The 24046-nt window shown below is 42.4% G+C and overlaps 1 protein-coding gene across 1 annotated transcript; it reads right to left on the bottom strand.

The window, feature by feature from the left end:
• Positions 1-10434: 10434 nt before the first annotated feature.
• On the bottom strand, positions 10435-22877 carry cntn1b (contactin 1b). Its single transcript, XM_028954354.1, has 24 exons — positions 22758-22877; positions 21106-21237; positions 20779-20817; positions 20578-20704; positions 20277-20458; positions 20086-20181; positions 19016-19222; positions 18689-18788; positions 17969-18150; positions 17760-17884; positions 17438-17555; positions 17143-17293; positions 16693-16820; positions 16402-16574; positions 15953-16076; positions 15545-15712; positions 14716-14865; positions 14557-14627; positions 14159-14393; positions 13687-13799; positions 12934-13123; positions 12694-12809; positions 11723-11879; positions 10435-11631 (listed from the first exon to the last, which is right to left on the bottom strand). The coding sequence occupies exons 2-24, from the start codon at positions 21158-21160 to the stop codon at positions 11549-11551; spliced, it is 3090 nt and encodes a 1029-aa protein (XP_028810187.1). The 5' UTR covers positions 21161-21237; positions 22758-22877; the 3' UTR covers positions 10435-11548.
• Positions 22878-24046: the final 1169 nt, after the last annotated feature.

Raw genomic sequence — 24046 nt, 5'->3', positions numbered from 1 at the left:
GTGGAAAAGAGCCACCTTAATGTGTGAGATTAATAATTAGCATAATTAAGTTTTACCTATTTTTGGGGCAGTGGTGGCCTAGTGGATAAGGAAGCAGCCTCCCGTAAGGTTCCTGGTTTGAATCCCGATCCGCCAAGGTACCACTGAGGTGCCACTGAGCAAAGCAACGTCCCCCACACTGCTCCCCGGGGGCCTGTCATGGCTGCGGACTGCTCACCAAGGTGATGGGTTAAAAGCAGAGGACATGTTTCGTTGTGTCACCGTGTGCTGTGCTGCTGTGTATCACAATGACAATCACTTCACTTTCACTTTCACTTCACTTTCATAAGCAGCAGGACTATCCAGGGCTGTATGCTGATAGAAAATTACCAAATCAGTCACTGCATTTGACCTGAACAGCTATTGCTAGTTCTTCACCTCTGTTGCTCTATTTCTCACAAAAAATACCCATTTTCAGCATCCGAAGAGTACACTGGACAGTAAAAAATAAAACGCTGGCATGTTTCACGTCGACATGAAATGAAATATATTCTATTGATCAGCGATGGCACAGCAGGCCTATGCTGGGAAGCAGAAGCCGAGTGGAAGATCAAACAGTGATACAGGGCCAAGCACAACCAATCAAATGCAACGGTTTCATCAAAAGTCTATTAACCTCCTAAGCTCTGCTAAGTACAGAACTGACCCACTAGGCTGACCTCACAGTACACAATCTTACTGGCTCCCTGTCATACACTTTACTGTGTGACTACGCACACCAAGGTTTCACTCTGTTACTATAACGACCTGTCTGCAGTAATTTAAAGTCACTGAGTCCAGATTTAAGTGTGTCAGGACTATAGGACTAATGCACACACACACACACACACACACACTGAGGCTCCAGTCTCTCTCATGCAGATGCACTGATTGAGCTTAATTAACTCTCCTTAATGAGGTGCTCTCATCCTTTCCTCCTCTGCTGCGGGTTATCTGGTTTGATGGGGTTGTATATCAGGAGGAGCGCATGGAAACATGAACGAGCCATTATGAGCTTTCCATAGACCCCCACCCCGTTCCCTCCATGAGTTCTGGGACCATTAGGTCATACAGTAGCGATTGATGGGCCCTTACGTCCACTCGCTAATTCTGTCCTCCTTCTGCCTGTTGATTACAGCCACCCCACCTCCAGACTCGTTGTCAGTCTTCTCACCTCCCACTGCCCTCCACAGATGCCCCATTTCCCATCATTTCCGCAGACATCGGCCTCCATTTCGGCTGCTGCATCCATCCCCTGCAAAAGGAACAAACGCAAAATAAATCACATGAATATTTAATGATTTCCTCTAATCTACAGATAAAAATTAAGCATTATGAATGACAAGAAGACAAAAAAAGAAAAAACACTCCCACACAAACCAAGATAAGATTACTGTTGAGATCATTGGTGCATCTCCAGTGTCTCCTTTCTGTACAATGGGATGAAGAACGATGGCATTGCCATTAATGTACTCTGTTACTGTCACGACTACGGACTTACGGGGGAAGGAAGCGCAGAGGTTTGACATGCTGGGAAGGGTTTTTATTACAAATAAACAATAAACACAAATAAAGAATGGCGCGGTGGCCAAGAACGGGAAATAAAAGGGGAACAACTAAAACTAACCTGTAGGCGTGTGGCGATTTCCAGAACTCAAAATACAAACATAAACACGCTTGTCAAGTGAAGTTCACGAAAATGCCGTCCCTTTCCGAAGGGGCGGAAATGTCCGGCCTTTATGCGCAGTCAGGATTGGCCACCTGTGATAAGCCCAACTGCAGTCAATCCTGACAGTTACAGTATATAAAAAGAAAAGCATTCAGATTACTGTTATATATAACTTCCGTCATACAAAGCAGCAGTGAGTTCTTGGAAATGGGTGTGGGTTTTATGGCAAATTAAATGTGTTCAGAGAGTCATTGTCAAAATACACAAGAGGGGAATCTGGTGTGGGACTAACCAATTTAGCAGAAAATATGGGACACCCTGGTTAATATGATACAGTCGACATCTAGCATATTGTTTAATTGTTTTAATTGATAGCCATCTACATTCGCATTTGAGTGCACAAAGGAAACAGATTTCTTCATATTTTGCATAACAATGCCTTGTAAAATATAATAAGGTCTCTTGGTTTTTCTATTTTACTGTACTTTTGTTATCACCGTTCCATGTCTTCTCATACATGCCAACAGAAATCAGGCCAAATGCTGATTTCTGAGCACAATACATTAAAAGCACAGGGGTTTTCTCTCGGGATCATTTCGGTTTCATCAGGCAGGTCACAGTTGTTGAAGGGGCAGAAAACATTTAGCCTCCCAAGAGTACGACTGTTTGGCGTTTGGAGCATTCCACTTTAGCATGAAAAACATGGAAAAGTAAAGTAAAAGGGCGGGGAAAGGAAAAGTACAGCACACAGCGGGAGAGTTTTCTCCCCTGGGACAAGCTCTGCTGACAGACAGCGGAAAACAGAGGGACTCTGCACAGCGTGTCATTAACTAATCCGCCGTTAACATAACGAAAAATGCTTCTGCCTATATATTCCTTGATCTCTCATTCTCTCGGGTGTCAGAGGCCTTGGCTGAACTTCAATCCGGGATTCTTCGCTCGTCTCGCTCGCATCTCCCGAGACTCCCCCGGAACCGCCACCGTAACGTTTTTCCCGCCCCGTTGCGGGAGCAGCCGTCAATCTCCGGTTTATTCGCCGGTTATGATGTGTGCAGCCACAGCTTGTCTGGAAGTCCGAGAAGGCTGACAGGCTCGGCTCATACCTACTAACATGATGACGGTAATTGCAGCTTTTCCAGCTCAACCGTAACGTCTCTTCGTCCGCCCTCGAGAGCCCTAATTAAGAGTCAACGTGAGTCTACCGTTTGAAGTCGTGCACCGGTTCCATCCGCGGAGAACCTTCAGAACCAGCTGCGTGCTCTCCCCACATTTTGAACGGCGCTAATATTTCAGATACCCATCACATTCATATCGTTATCTGACCAGGAGCCGAAACGAGGGAGGAAATTAGTGCAGACGTGCAGAATTATCCTGGCACCACCGGCCATCACCGCCTTATTAGCAGACGTCTCCTCCGGTGATCGAAGCGGCGTTATTAAAAATGCATCCGTCTCAATGAGGCCAACGCATTAAGGTTTTTCCCACGCAAGGTGTCTCCGTCTCGTCTCCTAAGACACCGGATGCCGCGGAGTGACAGCCAACACACTATTCCCAGTCCACATGCTACCGCGCCTCACAGATGCTGCTCCTCCAGCAACGCCCACAACCTCGCCCGCTACCATGAATCTCTAATGTGAGGTGAACTTTTGGAAAGCTCCCGTAGGTGTTACCTAAGGCCCAAACAGAGAAGAAACGCTGAATGAGTTGAAACTTTACCCAGGGTCTCCTCCCTTTACACTAAAGCCGTGGTGCTCTACCAAAACCACCGCGGAGGTATTATAGACCCTCATTTATTTCAGTGGCCAATGCAGTGCACCACTTTAGTCCAGGAAGTGCAAAATTGAACCACCGACCCCCCATGGGTGCTCATTTTGGACCCATTTATGTGAAAACCCACATTACTAAAGTGCTACATTACTGACGGCTGTCAGTAACAAATGACTGTGAAGCAAGGGTAGCATGTCTAGAGCAGAGAATAAAATTTTAACCACTATTTCGAAACTGGTGCTAAGCATGTGGTTTGTTCACCAGTGTGAGGTCAAAGTTGTCCTCAGGATTTACATAAATGAACAGATCAGAAGAAAACGTGATCTTCAATGGTGTTTGTGGATGAGATGTACCGATGGGGTGGGTTTAAATCATTAGTGGTTTATGTTATGCCCATGTGCTCAAGTTCATGCAGGACGCTGTAGATGCAACTGACATCGAGCAAACGTACGAATTTTGCTCGGCATTCTGCTCTCACAGATGCAAGAGTCTTGCTGATGTGTGCCCATTATATCTGGACACAACTGCATGTGAAAGTTTGTGAATATGTGTGAACATGGTTAACCGTTAAATCAGCAGCAGTGTTTAAAGAGCCAACTGAAAGATTCATATTACATTTGGAAAGAGATACTGGCCTGAATTTTCTTTTAAAGGAGTTTTTAAAAAAAGCACCATTGGGACACTTTGGGTTCTTTATTGCTACAGCAGTGACGAGTCCGTCAGCCACGTCCTTGAAATGGTGTCAGATCCATCCGTCACACTGGAGATGAAGGTTGGAGGTGATGTCCTCCCAGCCTGAATGCTGCATCGTATTTTTTTTCGCCTTCATTTCCCATATTTATTCTTCTCCTCGCTAGGCAAGGCCTCATCCTCATCTTCATCTGCCCTTTCATCAGAGCGCAGCTCATCTGTCAGCTTTCTTGCTTTGCCACTGTCAACCTGGCTCGTAATAAGAAGTGGCTGTTATGCTCCGTGCTCATTGTTGATGAAAGGAAGGAAAAAAGAAATTCAGGGGCACTTTTGGCTCTCACTTGCCAGGGCTTTTTCGTCTTATTGGATTATTTCATCCGAACAGGACTGATGTTTCCTATCTGAAGTACAGCGTAGAATTCAGCAGGGCAGGATCTGGTCGTCTTTGAGTCATTGAAGGAGGAGCTATCTGGAACAATCTGCCCTCCTCCATTCGACTAGCCGAGACTACCACCACTTTTAAGAAGCAGGTGAAAACCCTCTTATTCAAAAAGTATTTCAGACAAATCTAACACTTACACATGCACATGCGTACACATTGCACAAAATACACACTATATATACACACTATAATTTTTTTTTCGTCTAGCACTTAACAATCTCTGAGCATGTTCTTTTTCTGACAAGTTATGCTTTGTCGGGGCTCTTAGTTTTGTAATCTCAAAATTCTATAGAAATCGAACGAGAATTGCATGTGTCTTCCTCTTGTAAGTTGCTTTGGATAAAAGCGTCTGCTAAATAAAGTAAAGTAAAGTAAAGCTAATAAAAATTGTAATAGTTTGGATTGGCGGTCCAGGCTGATGGCCTTGTTTACCTCCGTGAAACACTCATGAAAAGAGATCCCCAAGGTCCCCGAGATTGACCAAAATAAGGTCCTCATCTGGCTAAGCAAAGCCAAGATATAATAAACAGATTTTTTTTTTGCTACCGTCTGGAAGAAATGTTTGAGATGTCCAGGGCAGGTTTTCTGTCAGTGGCGGACATCTTGCCAAACAGAAAACACAGACAGTCGGCAGCGGTGCGGTGATTTAAAAGAAAAAATGGAACCGCGGAGCTGTGACTTCATCCCTGACCTCATCTCCAGAACAGCATGCACTCCGGAGAGTCCCTCGCTTTTTTATCGTCCCCTCTGACGCTGTGTCATTTCAACATTAGTTTACACGCAGATGCTGTTTCGGAAAATACTGGGACTCACAGAAGTGCCGGAAGGGGTTTGAAACCAATGGTCTACAATAATTACTGTGGCTACAGCACTTTTAGAGTGTTTGGAAGGGCAAACGTGTCACTTGTCATGCTGTGAAATTATGCAAATAACATTGCTATTATAACATTTCAATTTTCACATCCAATATAAAGATTGTGGTTTGAGCACGGCTCAACTGATGAACTGGCTCGTTTGTGTTAGATAGCTATATTTTGCCAGAAAAGCATGTTTTCTGGCCATTTTTTTTTTTGGTAGATGATTTGGTTGGATTGCCGAACTTGACTGGGCTTGTTGCTGCGCAGTCAGCAGAGAATACTGCCAGAATGCTGACAGGCCAAAAGAGAGACTGGAACAAATGAGAATGAATGAAAAGGGACAAAGACAGATAAGCAAGTGTGTGTGCATGCCTGTGTGTATCTATGTGTGTGACATAGAGAACATAGACGTCTAAAAACATGTAAATGTCAGAAAAATGGCAATATTAAGTAATGACTTCACTAAAGTGTGTTTTAGACATCTTGGGACCAGACTGAGAACCAAAACAAGTACATTTACAGCATTTATCAGATATGCAGATACAGTTGTGAACGTCTTGGTAATGTTTGGACATTTTGGACCATTCCACCAACAGTTCGCTGAATCATTTAAAACCCCCAAACTACCATGACATTCTGTACTTTAAACCAAGCATCCATTTACATGTAATATGGCAGACGTCCTTATCCGAACCGACATACAACCTGCTTTCATGTTACCATCAATGAAGTAATCAGTTCTGGTTCACTAGGACCATGAATACAATCATTTTATGTTGTTTTTTTTCCTTGCATAAGTCAGAATATAAGAAAGTTACAAGTTAGTCTAAGTATTCTCTAAAGGGGACATTTTTTAAGATACCATTTGAAAATGACTGTGGAGGGACCAGGCGAGCAGTACTGGAGGGTCGGAGAGTGCGAGGTGCGGTACGAGGCATAATGGGGGCTCTGGGATAGGATGGTGAAACCCCAAGTTTATCTTTGTAGGCCACCATCAGTATTTTGAATCTGATGCAGGGGGGCAGCTACTGGGGTGCTGTGAGAGAATGTGGGCACTTTGTAATGCAGTCGTTCTGTATTAGTTAGAGGCTGGTTAGAGCCATTCAGAGGTATTGGTCAACTAGTGAATGTAAAGCACTGTTTTGTAGCCCGTTGAAAAAAAATCTGAACGTAGAATTTCTGTTCTTTTTTTATCATTTATCATTTATCATTAACCAGTATATTACCAAAAGCAATGTTGTTTTGCATGTCTGTACCACATTTAAAATTGATTTATTCAATTTTTATATTTATAGGGACATCGCCCAGCTCTTACTATAAACCATTTTTTCTTGACTAAAAGCCATGGTCCACACCGCAGACAACAATCACTAACACACCCGCAGACACAGGGCCCCGGATGTGTCACATAATACATGGCTGGGACAGCGAAGGACGTCTTAAACAGCCATCCGTCAGGGAGCAAAGAGGCCTGTAACAGCATCCAGCAATTACGCACACAAAATATGACACCCCGCCACCCCACGCAGCTACCGCAAGACCTATAACACTACAACACAGCTGACAGGCACAGAGTCTGTCAGGCAGCCTGATCTCCCCTGGCTATGAACGACCAAACTTGCCCGAGAGGCCTGGGGGGTCTGTCACAATGGCCACGTGCACTCTCCGGTCCCCTAAGAAGGAGACTTAACAAGCGTCCCCTGCAAAATGCATCATTTATGACTAGCGAGCGGCAAATTGGCCTTTCTGTTTTACATACAGCAGCCTGTGGTGGGGCTGAATAGAGGCAGGGAGATTTTTTTTTAATGCTGCAACAGGGTTAAATTATGGGGAATTGTTGGAACTGGTTCGAATTTAAGCAGCTTTGAGTGAAGGGAGGCACACAAAACCGAGGAAAATGGAATCTAGACAAGGACATTGCAGATTATGCATGAAAAGATGCAAAGAAGGAGTCAAGTCACCTCAGTGAGTCCCTTTCACACTGTTTCTCTTAAAGCATCAAACGTGACATTGAGAGATGTCTGTGTGTGTGTGTGTGTGTGTGTGTGTGTGTGTGTTTGTAAAAAACAAACAAACAAGCAAACAAACAATATATTTACACACACACAAACATATTGTTTGTTTGTTTGTTTGTTTGTTTTTTACAACTCACATTCACTGTTTAATTCTTCTATTCTAGGACTGTTTATTTGCATACTTGTATATTTCTTGTACTTCTGCGACTGGACATTTTCAAAAATGACAAAAAATGTAGCTGCTATGTAGGAGGACAGGTATCAGGGTGGCCTTTATGGGACTTTGCTCTGATACCTGTCCTCCAATATAGCAGCTACATTTTTTGTCATTTTTGAAAATGTCCAGGCGCAGTATGCCCCTTTAAAAAAAAAAAAGTCCCACTCACACCCCGCGTTTTCAAAATCACACCGATCCTTTCATCTTCTCATCAGCAATCTGCAGGCATCTCTGCCAGTGTGTTCCAGTCTGCAGCAGATAATTCCAGGAGGTGTAACACACACACACAGACACACACTACTTCTCTTTCATTCTCTCCTCTGCCATCTAAAAGCAAAGGAACAAACATAGCCAGACCGGAGACATTCATTAACACCGACTCGGGGAAACAACAGCCAGACAGTGGGAAAATGATTAAACAAAGACAACAGGCCAAATGAGAAATTACACACACGCAGACACACACACACACACACACACAAACACATATATGAGCCCGCCTCAAACAGGAATATGAGGAAGATGAATTGGCTCCCACTTTCTACCGGACACATTATAATCCCACAAATGTACATTAAAGTAAAAAATGTCAGTTGTGTGGACAGACCAAATAGCGATTACACATATGGTAATAATAAAAACAATAATAATAATACATTTTATTTGTACTGCACATATCAAAAACATGCCTAAAGAAAAAATGCATGAATGTAAAGGTCCAGACAGTGGTGTCTGAGGAATGTCTGACAATCCGGGCGCTGGTTCCTCCTCCGGGTTCTCCGGTTCTCCCCCATCAGCACAAAGGCATGAACGCTGCGTGGATTGGCAACTCTAAATTGCCTGTAGGTGTCGGTCAGTGAGGTAATGGTGTGTGTGTCCGGCCTATGGTCGGCTGATGCCCCACCCTGTCACGTCCAGTGTCCTGGGATATGCTCTGGCAGCTGCGACCCAGAAATGGATTCAGTGGTTATGGACCGTGTATACAATGGAAAAGTGGGAATTCTGCACTTATTCCTAACTGTCCACTCATTGTGTGGTCTTAGACTGAGATCTAGTGGTGTGAAAAGGAGTAACACCCATTACTACCACCATTTGAAGAGTTAACATGATTATTGTTCATTTTTGTCTTTATTAACATTAATCATTGGCAATTTAACATTGTTTTGACAACATATATGCAGAAATTAAACTTAAAATCATCAAAACAAATGCTACATACTAAAGCTATATCTCACAGTTCGACCTGATAATACTGCCTCCAGTTTGGGAACTTGGAAGAGACAGCTTATTGTGTCCGGGGTACTGGTGGCCTAGCGGTTAAGGAACCAGCCCCATAATCAGAAGGTTGCCGGTTCGAATCCCGGTCCGCCAAGGTGCTCACCAAGGGTGATGGTTAAAAGCAGAGGACCATTTGGTTGTGTCACCGTGTGCTGTGCTGTGCTGTGCTGTGCTGTGCTGTGCTGTAGTGTATGGCAATCACTTCACATTCATTTATTGTTTTTGCAATCAAAATTGGTATTTTTTGAAGTTTCTTGTTTGTTTGTAGATTGTAACATGTGTAGCTTTCACAGACAAGTAAACTCGTATTATCCAGTTTCTGCACATTCCTGTATTATCCAACATATCCACTTACAAGCCTCCTACATGATGTTGTCCAGTTATGTTCTGTCGACCTGTTCATTGTACAGAAAAGACTCGCTTTTCACCTATCGCCACACACCTACGGGTTAGTTTTTAGTTGTTCCCCTTTTATTTCCCGTTCTTGGCCACCGCGCCATTCTTTATTTGTGTTTATTGTTTATTTGTAATAAAAACCCTTCCAAGCATGTCAAACCTCTGCGCTTCCTTCCCCCGTAAGTCCGTAGTCGTGACAGACACCTTATTTCAATACACGGTATACTGTGTATACTGTCGTACTGACAAAAAACAATCTTGAATCTTCATTCAAACTATTAATTAATAAACTATTTCCATCAAAGAAAGACATAAAATAAATTATTCAATGTTGATTTGTTGATTATTCAACCACACAGTGTTATCAAATCAAGTCTGATGGGTGCATATTAATATGAATTATTTTCTATTTTTTGCATATTTCTTTTACTAAGAAGATAACATATTCAAGCATGTGAATACACACAAATCCACATACATCAAAAAAGCAAGTCCGGTAGCCCGGCCTGTTTGGTTTGATGTAGGGCCCTCCAGGTCCATTCTAACTAGGGCCTTGAAGGGTAATTGCACACTGGAAAGAGACAATCATGTTTGGAGTGGCTGAAAGTACTTTTATTGGTGAAAGAACTGTGAGCAATATTGAGGAGAAGGTCCTCCTTTTCTACATGATTTCTTTGTCACCAGGAGCCCCCTTAAGCCTTGAACACAGAACTGAGCGCATGTGGACCACAGTGATTTGTTCAGCCGACATTAAAGGACTGTGCTGAACACTGATGTGATGCAGACCTGAACATAAGATATATTACTAATTTGTCTTGGCACAAATTAAGACACATGAAAGTTTCAGCAGAATCATGAGGGGAAATGTCCCTGTTTACGGTAACAATCGAATGGAATAAATCTTGAACAAACTTTGTTAGTCCAGCGTTAGTCCAGCGATCACAGATGTGGACTCATGACCGGAAGTCTGTTCATGGCTGCCCACGGCTTCTTAATGGAATGGGTAAAACACAGGAGGAACATTTGACTGTGTGCACTGTGTGCTGTCATCTATGCCACAATGATTTTTAAAAAATCACTTAAACTACTGTTATTCATCTTATTTATTTAAAGCTTGAGCACTGAAAGTGATGAAAATTCCCATTTTTTTTCTCTCAAATCACCAGGACATTATTTGTTCACTGTTCAAGTGAAGGTTTTGTACATTTTATTTCCTGTTTTTTTTTTTTTTTTAAGATGATTTATGATATAGTACTAACACGACACGTAACACTGTCTGACCCTAAAACAGAACATATCTTTTAATGGCTTTTTCTTTTGTACATTACTGTACTTCCCTTGCCCAGAGTGACTTGATTTCAGTGCGGGGGAAATATTGCTTGCTTAATAGATGAAACCTGATTGATTGATTGATAAATAAACTAAATAAATAAATAAACTAAATAAATAAATGTTACCATTTAAGGAGCTCAAGATTTTGAAATAATAAAAAAAAAGGTTTACAAAAGGTTGTGTGTTGAAAAAATAGAGTTCCAATACTCTTATACTAAGAATCATTATATTATATTAAGTTCTAAGAACTCAAAGTTTTACAAACTCAAATATAAAATGCGTCCAGTTAGCAGAAGTTAAAATGTCTCCAATGTCGCGGATCCAAGCTGAAACAAAATCACATTTTTTTCAGCATCTCACAAAGTAGAGTACACCCCTCATCTTTTTATTATATCTCGGTTTAGACATCCATGTCTGTGGGGACAGCAAATTTACTCGCTGTACACTGACTACTTTACATTTGTATCAAAGTGTTGCCCCAAGGAAAGATATAATAAGATATTTACAAAAATGTGATGGCTGTATTCACTTTTGTGAGCGACTGTATGGAATTTGGTGATATTCAGATGCCGTATTTTTACTGCTGCCCAGATTCTACATGTTTTTATGTTCCAGTGTGACCAAATTTAAGTGCTTTTTCTATCGTTTACAATTTTGAGGCATTTTATGTGGATCGGATCATATTATTTCTATGATGCTTTCATATTATTTCTATGATTTCCCATTTGAGGATCGATATGGTTATAAAAGTTGAACTCCTGGTGTGAGGTCTGGGTATAGTCAGTAGTTCCGCTCATCCATGTGGAGGTCTTCGTAAAGTCCGTTTCTGCTGAGCATGTGAGGCAGAGGTGAGGTTTCCAGGCAACACTACAATCCCAGGCCCATTTTGAAGAACACTATCATGAGAAGACAGGCCACACCTAAAGGCTGCGCCCCACGGACAGCGCTTCCTGTGTTGGTGAACAATACAGAGAGCAGACACGAGTTGTTATTATGAGATCTTTTGTACATCCGCCTTCTTCACATGGATATTCCTCGTACCTTGTACAGACATTCTTGCGATTGGTCCATCCCCGCCCTCGCAGCGGGCTCGCACCTCAATGATGTAATCGCCCGTCTCTGGCATGGGGAATTCGATGTAATGCCGGCCTGTAGTGTACAGTTTCCCGTAGCGATTTCCCTCCTTCCTGTACAAGATCTACAGCGGACAGGCACAAATAAGTATCATTCAGGCCTACAGTCCTGGGCAAAAGGTTCGAGAACGACACAGATCCTGGTTTTCACCAAGTTTGCTGCTTCGGTGTCTCTGTGGTGTATAGAAATATAATTACAAGTTTTTGTGGGGGTTTGTTTGTCCAACCGCCTCTTGAGGATTGACCACAAGTTTTATTATGGTCTGGGGAGTTTCCTGGCTGTTGACCCAAAATTTCAATGGTTTGTTCACTGAGCCACTGAGCCTTATGGCATCATGCTGGAAAAGGTATTATTCTTCACCAAACTGTTCTTGGATGGTTGGGAGAAGTTGCTGTCTGAGGATGTTTTGGTACCATTCTTTATTCATGGCTGTGTTCTAGGGCAAAATTGTGAGTGGATGAGAAGTAGCCCCACACATGAATTGTCTCAGGATGCGTTACTGTTCCAAATACTGATTGTAAGTTGCTCTGGATAAGGGCGACTGATAAATGCCAAAATGTAAATTTAATCATCAATAATATTTGATTAGGTGGGAAACATTGGGTACTCTGGTGGTACTTGGGGTCCCTCTAGTGGTACCACTGAATGTCCCAAAAAATTCTAATAAACCAAAAACTTCATTGACAATTTGCACAATCCCATCTAATGAATGTAGAAGGTACTGAATACATTACTAAACACATCAAATGTAAGATAAATGTTATAATATCCTCTGTCATATTATATATTATATATATTTCTCATTTTTTATTTAAACTTATCAAATAAAAATTGGATTATATCTTCCCTCTTCATCATTAATAAAATATTGTACTTACTTTGTAGCCTTCAATGTAGGATTCATTCCAATAGCTATAAATGTGGTCCCAGGAGATATAGAGCCATTTGCGATTCCAGCTGACATATTTGAACAATCTGAGACGACGGGCAGGTGCTGCAAAAATTCACAAAATTCTTTTGTACTTAAAATGCCTTCTGCAGCAGCTTAAAGCACAAAGCATGTCATTTAATAACAGGAACATATATTCAGATTAATATAAGTCCAAGCAAGCTCTTACGTGGTCGCCTTGTGAACATCTCGCAATGCTCACTTGGTGGGCCCAGTCCAACTCCATTGAAGGCACGCACTTCGATGAGATAATGGGAGTCGGGCTTCATGTTCTCCAGACGTGTGTGGTTCACATTGCGGCCCACAAGCATCCTCTGAGCAGCGGCTTCATTGTCATCATACTTCCTCCAATACCTAACCTGATTTACAGTAATGGTCCAGGTCAGCTTTAAGCAATTCAGAACTAGATGATTCAGATGATCTGAATCATGTTGTAGAAATGATCTCCCCCAGGGCCCCCAATGGTCTCAGAGGGGAGATCCATGTGAACATAATTCAGTAATAGAATAATATTATTCGCCAGTAGATATGTGCAGTTTTATATTAATGTACCTGTCAAATGGTACAATTACGATAATTTCTCGTTAGATCTCTCTGCATCTTCTGGTTATTATGAGCAGTAGGTTGCTCCAGGGGGATTGTGTCTAGAAATTAAGTAATGTATCTCACCTCCTCTGGCTTTCAAGGACTGGAACCATTGCAAGATTTGAATCATGTCACCAAATGCTATGTTGCTATGTCTATACGTAGCTTTTACATATTGGTCTGTATTATATTATATTATCATTGTCCATGATTATTTTCTGGATTCATTTATTTAATTCAGTTATTATTGAATTCAGTGTGTGTGTGTGTGTGTGTGTGTGTGTGTGTGTGTGTGTAAAAAAAGGCTGTGCTGTCAAAATGATAGCAATGAACATACCTGGTATCCATCAACCCACTGCGGAGGAAGCTCAAAAACTGGCAGCCACCACACCAGGGCCTCGGTGGCGGTGACTGGACGGGCGTACACATCTAATGGCTGTTCAGTTGGCGCTGGGGGGACAAAATGACACATATACTATACCATTTGCAAATACATACAGTCTCCTTTAATAGCAATATAAACTGCAGACTCAATTGATTTTCATTAAAATACATTTATTAAAAATGCTTTTATTTTGTTGAGAATTATGGGCTGCCCTGTAATAAGAGACCGGACAGTTTTATTGTGATAATTGTTATTTATGGCTGTTGCAACACTAAGAGTTTAACATTAGGCATAATATTAACCTACACTACCAGTCAAAGGTTCTGACACACAAATAGTCAGAAAGGAAAGAACCATAAATGGGTAGATGTCTCAAAACTGAAATATCAATGTAGTTTGAGGATAAAATGAGAGCATTTCATACCGCCTTCTGGTGAATAGATGACTGTGGTCAGACTGTAAGGTCCCTCTCCTTTGCTGTTGAAGGCTTTGACTTTCACCTGAATCTCTGTTGCTGGCACGATGGAGAGATCTTTGTGGACATATCGCCTGGCTTCTGGGTCTGCGACTGTACCCCATCCCCAGTCGTAGTTCTCGTGGGGTTTATATGCCACCACGTAGCCGGATTTCTTGCCATAGAAAAACTGGGGCTGCAAGGGCTATAAAAGATTTGCCAACAGAAGTTAGTTTTTCTTTTGTACATTAAAGCGCAAGTGTGCAATTATTTTCATTTGTAAGCCAGTTATGACTATGACTATAACTAGATAAGACCTTTCATTTAAAACATCTCTTCTGACTTCAGAAAAAACTGGTAGTGCCTACCGTCCATGTAATGGTCAGTTCTCCATTGATGCCCACAAAACCTCCAACATCTGTGGGTGCTACAACAGGAACTACAGAAATAACATGAAAGGCAATGTTTTGAACAAATATAGCATCAATATTTCATAACCATTGTGATTAAACGATGTGGGTTTATACCAGCATCCCAAGTTTTGATCTTAACGGACGGCCAACTGGACTCTCCTTGACCCATCTCATTGATGGAAAAAACCCGGAACTGATACTCCATGAAAGGGTACAGATCCACCACTTCTGCTGTCTCGATAGAGCCATCCAGGACTGCAGGAGCTGAGCAACAGAAGTTCCAAGCATGAAACATCTTACATTACTAAATTACTTTCACATATATGACATCACATTCTTGATTAAAAGTGTTGATAATCCATCTGCATGTTTGGTTTGGTACCCAAAAAGCATGCTGACAAGCAGAGGAAAAGGAAAAAACATTAGAAGACATGACCGTGCACTCAATGTTGCCAGATTTGATATTTCAGGGACTATTTCAGTAAAAAGTGATGTGAAGTGATTGTCATTGTGATACACTGCAGCACAGCACGCGATGGCACAACGAATCGTCTCCTATGCTTTTAACCGTCACCCTTGGTGAGCAGTGGGCAGCTGTGACAGGCGCCCGGGGAGCAGTGTGTGGGGACGGTGATTTACTCAGTGGTACATTGGCAGCTCGGGATTTGAACCAGCAACCTTCTGATTACAGGGCCACCACTGCCCCAATTTGTGCCATGTTAAGTAGCTAAGTGTGTTAAAAAGCTGCAGCAGTTAAATACTCAGCAGTTAAAAAAACACCATCAAAGCTCATCTTCTGGGTTTCAGAAATAATTACACACCAACAAAAAGGGCTGGATTAGTTAGTTAGCCCTTCATCTCCAAATAAGGAATTTTATCTGTACATGTCTGCAAATCCTGAAGACAGAGTTGACGTGACATTAGCCCCCTCTGGTGGACTTACATGTCCTTGCATCTTTCCAATCTTCAGGGTCCAGGGCATAGAAATCCCTGGTCTGTATCTTCTGCTCGGTGATCGGGAATCTGTGCTCATTTCCTCGTTTCCACACCAGCTTGACAGATGTATCTCGAATCTCTGTAACTCTAACTCCCCCTGGAGTACCTGGTGGACCTGAGCAGGACAGTGGAGTAGTGTGTCCACAGTAAGTTAACTTCACTAGCAAAAAATAACACTCCATAACACTCGAGCTCATAAGTGGGTCCCAGCAGAGAAAAAAAAAAACTGACCAGTTCAAATGCAGTTTTACTATTAATTTGAGTCCCACCCAAACAAATAAATAAATACATCGCCCATAAAACATTATGCTTCACATCTCATAAGCTGTAGAATTTTGGGAGCCCCAGTACTGACCTTTGACAACCACATCAGCATAATCAGTGACAGTGTCCACGATGGTCTGTGCTGTGCATGAGTAGCGTCCCGAGTGCTTGGTCAACGCATTCTTAAGCAGTAGGTCTCCACTGTTTTCACGGTCCTGATTTAATGCACACACACACACACACATAGCTATATTAAACAAATATATTATACAAATAATGTATGTACGCCACAAATTACTAAAAAAAAACTACCCTACATTTTACACAAAATGTCTATCCTTTTCTATTCTATTCAAAACATGTTCCCAAGTGGCAGCTTCCACCTAAGATTTTGAGGATATTGATGTATCCAGCATATTATGCCTCTTAAACAAATTGTTAAAGCATATTCACCATATTAACTATATTCATTAATATGTCTCCATTTGTTTTTGGCAGGTCATTTTCACTGATCGGTTGTTGACTCTTTCACTGCCTTACCAACAGCAGCTCATAGTGTTTCCTCTCCAAGGAGAAGTCAATGAGCATGGAGTCCAATGCCCAAACGAAGGTGATGTCCAGGCTGGGGTCATATGAGGCAGTGCAGGGCAGACGTAGAGACTCCCCCTGCACAATCTCCTCATTAGACGGACCTACAATTATCTGGGTGGCCTCTGGCTCACACACACACACAAATATGCAGCACATTGACATCAAGAATGATAAAGAAAGAAGAATTATAGTCAGCAAAGCAGTGCAAAGTCAGTGTGAAGAAGGGATTGTGCAACACACCAATAATAGTAAGTGTTCCAGTGCTGTTGGCTTTTCCTCTGTCATTTTCAGCAAAGCAGGTGTAGACGCCCTCATCGTCCAAAGTGGCGTTGAAAATTTCCAGGCTCCCATCTGACCAGATGGAACATCTACAAAGAAGACAGGACAAATGCGGTCTTAAATTTCAAATCTCTGTTTCTTGTATACCTCTTCCTTGTATATCTCTTATGTTATGCTCTTACAATCTCTTGTGTTCACTGACGTTAAGAAAGTAGGGAGCAATTTTACTTGCAGCTTATCTGCATATTTTATTTACATTTACATTTACGGCATTTATCAGACGCCCTTATCTAGAGTGACTTACAATCAGTAGTTACAGGGACAGTCCTCCCCTGGAGCAACTTAGCGTTAAGTGTCTTGCCCTAGGTGTGACTACTGAGGCCACCGTGAGGTTTGATGAGGGCAACTGACCGTGAGGAGTTGGCGAGAGGCTCATTCCCTTTGTTCCAGGTGAACTTGGGTTTGGGCGCAGCCCTGGGTTTACACTCCATCACCACGCGACGATATAGGGCACCCCGCAGCTGCTTCCTCACCGGGTTGAACTCAAATGTTGGAGCGCAGGCTGAGGGCAGGGCAGAACCACACACTCAGTTCATGATATTATTATGCAATTAACATAGTCTTAGGGCACTATTTTCAAACTGCCCATAAGTGTGGTACTTGTTCACTAGTGTAAGGTCAAAGGGCATTTTTCGACTTGACCTACCGACCACACGTAGCTCTGCATTGCCGTAAATGGTTCCCCAGTTGTTTTCCGCCACACACTGGTACATGCCGGAGTCTTCAAATGTTAGACTGGAGAACTTCAGCTCTCCTTTCCCATGCTGTAAGGAAGAACAACTAATGAATAAAATTTTTTATGTTATGTCTAGACATTCTGTTGTACTATATGCTCAAGTATTTAAGGTTCCCAAACGTATTTATGACACTTTCAACAAAATTAACTGATTTGTAGAAAAGCATCATGAGCATAATTGATAATAGGGGTCAGCTATGCAAGTTCACAATAATCACAATGATCTCCTTACTGAATATCCATCCTTCAGCCATCGTATCCATGGCCACGGTTTTCCCATGGCGACACAGGACATGGTGTGCTCGCTGCCTATGTCCTTTTCTGTATTATTTATCTGGGATGCCCACTCTGGAGGACCTTAAAACAGGAAATGACAAAATTGAAAGGCAATGTTTCCCTACAAGCTAATAGTGGAACATGCGGAGGCCGTATGCAAATTACCTTCGACATAGAGCCACTGCCTGTGATAGTGTTTGCCTTTGACATTGAGAGCTTCACACTCGTAGCTGCCCTCATCCTCATACTGCACATTAATAAGGTGCAACACTGCCCCATTCATGCTGACCTCATAGCTTGGAGGCAGGTCAGCCTCCAACTTCCTCCAACGGACATGTGGAATTGGGCTAAATGCAGAAGACATGTGTTTAGGACAGATTTTTTTTTTTTGTTCAACGACTATATTACAATTTAGAGAAATTTGCAATCTGCACTATAATTATATGTACATGAGAACCTGTTTGTGACACGCCCATTTAAAATGTGGATTTACAAACAAAGAAAACGGAGTATGAAACGGAGGAGAAGGGGGGAAACCGGGCCTTCCTTTACACTACACTTTGCTTAAATGACATATTGAACTGAATGGGGTTAAAATCCACCAGATGGATGAAATAGAATACATGATAGCTGTCAATCAATTCTATAGGTTCCCCTCAATTTACACTTTGCTTCTACAAATATCTTGAAGGTTCATTTTGTGGGTGTCATAAATAATTGGACCAACAAAAAGGGTGCGGTGGGTGGTTCCTCCTCCATACTATATGGATACCTAGCAATCAACGGATACCTGACAATCTTGTTTTTTCCATTTATTTCTGTTAACAGATTAGCAATTTCTATTAATGTTCTACCAAAACCAGGGCATCTTTTGAGTTGACTCACTTTCCCAGTGCAAAGCATTCCAGAGTAATATTCCGGGCAAGCAGTGCATAGGTTTTAGGAAACTTGACCACTATCTCAGCTGCATACTTCTTGACTGGCTCTGAGGAAGAAGGAGACCAGTAAGTCATGAACTTAAAAAATGAATATGGTAAATTACCAAATCACAAAGGTGTATGTGCAAGATATATTTGAACATTTTAATTAATGCATTCTTGGTTTTAATTAATAAAATTATTTACAACACAATTTATCTTACTTTTGTCTTAAAATGACCAAAAAATGTTGTCATGGCAGATAATCGGCCCATTATGAAGCAGACTGACTCACTGTCTGGTTGTGGTACAAAAGGAATGGGCCTGCTGAAGACGCTCTTGCCGATGGAAGGGCTGGAGACGAAGCAGGAGTAGTTGCCCACGTCTTCAAGCTCCACCTTGGCTATGTAGAGATTCCCCGTGGTCTGGGACACAAAGCGCCGCCTGTCCGTCTCAATGAAGTTAGGGAAGTCGTTGTATATCCAGCGATACGTCACATACTCTGGAAAATAGTCGGTGATTCCTCAGTGGATTCAGTGAATGTCAGTGAATATGGGGGTAGTACGTGGCTTGGTGGGTAACAAACTGTTCAGGCAGCCAGAAGTTGCAAGATCAAACTATAAAGCACATTTACTTCACACTAATATTTTTGTAATTATCTGAATTTGGGGAGAAAACAGGTAATATTTCCTACTGTCCCATTTCCTACTTTTCTATTTGTAATGTAATATGTTTAGCAGGAAAAGCTCCACCAGTTTGATATGTTCACTGATCATTCATCCCACGTGTTAATCAGCAAAATAGAGTGCTGTTTATGCATGTTTCCAAAAATGCAACTTATTTGTGGTAAAAGGAACTTTATCAATGTGGTGAAGCGGCATTGCACCAGTGTTGCCAGACATTGTTATTGTTTCAGGCCCAAACTGTCCAAGAAACTGTAAAAATCCACACAAAACTGCCCAAACTAGGTGGTAAGTATTTAACTGCACAGTTATGTAAGTTTCGTTATGTCAGTGATGGTTATACATGTTTGCAGTTAGGTATGATAAATAAAAGCCTAGCTAAACATTTAACATGTTAACATGTTGGTGAGCAGTGGGCAGCCATGACAGGCGCCAGGGGAGCAGTGTGTGGGGACAGTGCTTCGCTCAGTGGCATCTCAGTGGCACCTTTGGGATTTGAACCCTCAACCTTGCTAGGCCATCACTGCCCCAATTTTTTTCCCAATACAAATACAAATCATTTCTGCACGTCCCTACTAACAACTGTTAGTTCCCAGACAATTAATTTTTTCCAGGTCCCTGTAACTCGTAAATGGAAATGAAATGCATCGTAACACATGGTCAGCGTTTATGAAATCCCCACCAGGATAGTGAGCAGGGGCATCACAGAGCAGGATTGCGCCTTGACCCTCTTTGACAGTAACAGGCTCTCGATCATCTGTCGGGAACATGTCCAGATCTGCAATCAGGAGGGAGAAAAGAGGACACGCACCATTAAGCCCTTTAAAAGTGACGCGCTGACGTGTGCGTGTGCAATTCAGTGCCGTCGCTCACATCCAAACTTAATGGTGGCCTCTTTGCTGATAATGGTGCCGTACACGTTTTTGGCGACGCACACGTATTTCCCAGAATGCTTGCTCTTGTCAGGGTTAGTGATGACCAGGTTGCCTCCCACCAGACTGTAGTACTCATCAGGCTGCTCCAGCAGTTTAATCTCCCAGTTGTTCAACCACCATCTGGACAGGAAAAACCCGCGTGTTACCATGACAGCAATGCAGATGTCAAAGGGTTAATAACATATTCATAATTCCATCGTTCTATCCTTCTCCCTTGATGGAAGAGTGCTCTTTATTACTTGATGGTGGCAGGTGGGTTGGCGCGCACTCGGCAGTTCATGGAAATTTTGTTGTCTGGCGAGTCCTCGGCGTAGACAAGGTCCTGAGGTTCCTCCTCAAACACGGGGCCGTAACCCGTGGCCTCGTCTGAAACCAGGAAATCATTTTTCACCTTCGCTTCTCGTGGACCGTGGCGATCGGTGCGCTCAGTCGCAACTCACCTCCAAAGATGCGTGGTTCCCAGGGCATCCTGAGCCCGTCTGTTAGAAGGAACATAGAAGCGGTAAGGCAGTGTAGCCATGGTAAATAATTAAGATCTTCCTGTTACTGCAGGTACAGTATATGTCAAAGTGTACAGCTTAACCTTCCATGTTTTCCATAAAAAACATGAAATGCGTTTGAATAGAAAATATGACAAACTTAGATTAATAATGATGTAGTCCAATCCATATTTGCTATAGATGCACTAGATATTGCACTTTTGATCACTTTTATTGCTCCTTTAACTAGTGCTGTTGTTTTCAGTTGTAGTAAAAAACGTCCCTTACCTGCTGACAGAAGCAGAGATGAGAGCACACATAGCGGCACAACTGGAGTCACCATGGCAACTATGTTCAAGGTGCGGCCCAGCAGCTCTACGCCACCCAGAGGTGGGACGAGACACGCATTTCAGATGTGTCCTGTGTGAGGGACAAGCGTAACAGAGTTTTGCACTTTGTGTCATGTCACGGGGTGGCCAATATTTAATGCTGACATTAAACAAATATGACTCAGAATGCAATATCCAATAAATCCCCAATTCCAAATTAAATTTAGTTTAAATGTAAACGAATTATAAGGATAAAAATGAACAAATTATTTTCTCTCAGTTGTTCTTGAGTACTGTGATTTAGTTAGATAGACAGACAGATGAATTTCATTCATTAGAACCAAGTACCAAAACTCTACCTATAATATGATCTACATTTTGCATATACTTAGAAGACTGATATGCCACATCAGTCACACAGTTTTTAATTTACACGACTATTTATCCATAAAACCATAATTTTAATCCATTCATAAGCAAATGGGAATGACAGATTGTAGTGTAGTTGAAGCAAATAGTCTTAGAAAGCGCAAATACTTTAGAATCCTTTAAGAAAAAGCTACTTGAGCAGCCTTACATGACATCTAATTCTTTTGTCATCGCCTCCTGCAGTATCCTGCAGTATAATGTGAGTAACTCCAAATATATTTATATATATCTCCCAAGATGACCTTGCATCACACACACACTGTGGCTGGATATCCATTTTCCTTCTCTGCAGCAGGAGGCCACGATGCTCCTCAGCCCGGTGGTCTCAGAATAAATCATTTAAAGCTCTTACTCAGCACTTTGTGCGCAGCCAGCCCAGTCACACACACACACACACACACACACACAGCACTGCCGCATCCCTCCATCGTCCTTTCACACACGCCGGAGCAGCCACAGCACGTTCAGACCGTCGTGACCGAGCAGCATGACTCCTGCACGGGCCGGGGCTGCAAAAATCTGCAGCAGAGCGAGAAAAAAAAAAGAGCCCCGCCCTAAACCTGTCGTCAGCAGGCCTGCGTAAAAGCATGCAGATCGATTGCATTCACCAAGTCACCCCACACAAGCACCCCACTCTGCACTGTGGGCCGACTCAGAAACGTCCTGAGCATCATCAGCACCGCCATCATCAGCAGCCCTCAGTAATCTGGTTCCAGGCTGGTGGGATGCTGTCCGCCTCCGGCCACAGGCAGCAGATTGAGGTCACTGTTTTAAGCTGAGTGTGTGTGTGTGTGTGTGTGTGTGTGTGTGTGTGCTGGATATCCATGAAAAACACTGACATTCTGTCTGAGAAGCAGTGGCCGAAAATTAAGCTTGATCACGTTAAAAAGTATGGACAGGTAAAGGCGTGACGTTTTTCTGCACGATTAATAGCGTGGTTTTTAAGACGCCCGTCCCGCATCGTCCCCGTGTCACCTTGCGCGGTGACACGGCACCGCGACGTTGGAAGAACCGAGCCGGTTATCCGCCAACTCTGCATTGCGGTACTGCGGGGCGTCTCGGCTTCGCCTGCGGCCGCCGCGTCATCTTACACCAAAAAAAAACTCGTCCAGACCCGAAGAAAAGTAATCCGAAGAATAATCCGAAATTAAAAAGAATTATTGTTGCTCATTTCGTCCTTACCTGAAAATAATTTGTACGTGTATGTTTATTTAGTTAAATAATCATCATCCTCCGGTCGGCCGCCACTTCCTCCCGACACACCTGGGTCAGAACCGCATAGTTCCACAACCAAGCCCGGCTGCAGCCGGCGCTGCTGCGCCTGCTGATTGGCTGGGGCGGCGGAGGAGGAGGAAGCTGATTGGAGGAGAAGCGCCGGGCGGCGGACACGCCCACAGCGGTCGGACAGATGCTAAAATCAGATCTCTTCTGTCAATATTCTGAATTGTGTTCTTTAAAAAACACTTTTTTAAATATCATTTTAAAAACATTTCAAAAACAGTCTATCTGTCTTCCCCCTCCCTCTCTCTCTCTCTCTCTCTATATATATATATATATATATATATATATATGTGTGTGTGTGTGTGTGTGTGTGTGTGTGTGTGTGTGTGTGTGTGTATATATATATATATATATATATGTAAGTATATATGTAAGTATATATGTAAGTATATATATTGTATTAGTCTACCCCTCTTCCTCTCTCTCTATCTCACACACACACACACACAAATTAATTCACCAAATCCATGTGCAAGATTAAATCCTCTCATTGCAGTGAGAGGGCAGAGGGGGATGAAACTGGTGTAGAATTGTTCAAAAGCCAGACCCCCTGCCCCCATCCACACACAGGCCCAAAAACAATAAGGAATGGCAACAAATCTTCAGTTAAATCTCTTACGACTGAAACATTGTGAGGTTTGTGAGAATAGTGTGGGGGATTATGGGTAAGGGCTCAGTCCAATTTGGCAAAATGACAGCTGTCATTTTTAATCACTGACAATGTAATTTAGGGTTAGGATTAAGTTTCAAGACCTTTATTGTCAATACTACCATATACACAGTATAGAGCGTATCGAAATGCTGTCTCACCCCAAGCCCCCCCATGGTGCATTTATAAAAACATTAAAATACATTCACAAGAGATATAAAACTACTAATTAAAAAAGTTACAAATAAAAAAAAAACGTACAAAATGTACGTAAGATATATATCTAGACTCAAGACTCCGCCTTGGCCCCTCAGTGGTGGAATGAACTTCCCCTCGAGGTCAGAACAGCTCAGTCACTGAGTATCTTCAAATGGCAGCTCAAGACCTTCCTCTTTGAAGAATATTTATATTAACTTATAACTTTTCTTTTCTGTAAAACTTGTGTACAGAATCTACAACAGAGTGAATAAAAAGGTTGTATTCATAGTTGGGGTCCTAGTGAACCAGAATTGATCTCTTCATCGGCGGCACGTTGTAAGTC

This window comes from Denticeps clupeoides, chromosome 15 (genome assembly GCF_900700375.1).
Source record: "Denticeps clupeoides chromosome 15, fDenClu1.1, whole genome shotgun sequence".
NCBI classification, from domain to species: Eukaryota; Metazoa; Chordata; class Actinopteri; order Clupeiformes; family Denticipitidae; genus Denticeps; species Denticeps clupeoides.
This window is presented reverse-complemented; position numbering and strand designations above follow the sequence as displayed.

Coding starts and splice junctions, on each gene's coding strand:
- cntn1b (XM_028954354.1), bottom strand. CDS start 21,160: ATGGTGACTCCAGTTGTGCCGCTATGTGTGCTCTCATCTCTGCTTCTG. Junction 20,705..20,778: donor GGAACCACGCATCTTTGGAG/GTGAGTTGCGAC, acceptor TCCTGGTTTCAG/ACGAGGCCACGGGTTACGGC. Junction 12,810..12,933: donor GATGTTCACAAGGCGACCAC/GTAAGAGCTTGC, acceptor GAATTTTTGCAG/CACCTGCCCGTCGTCTCAGA.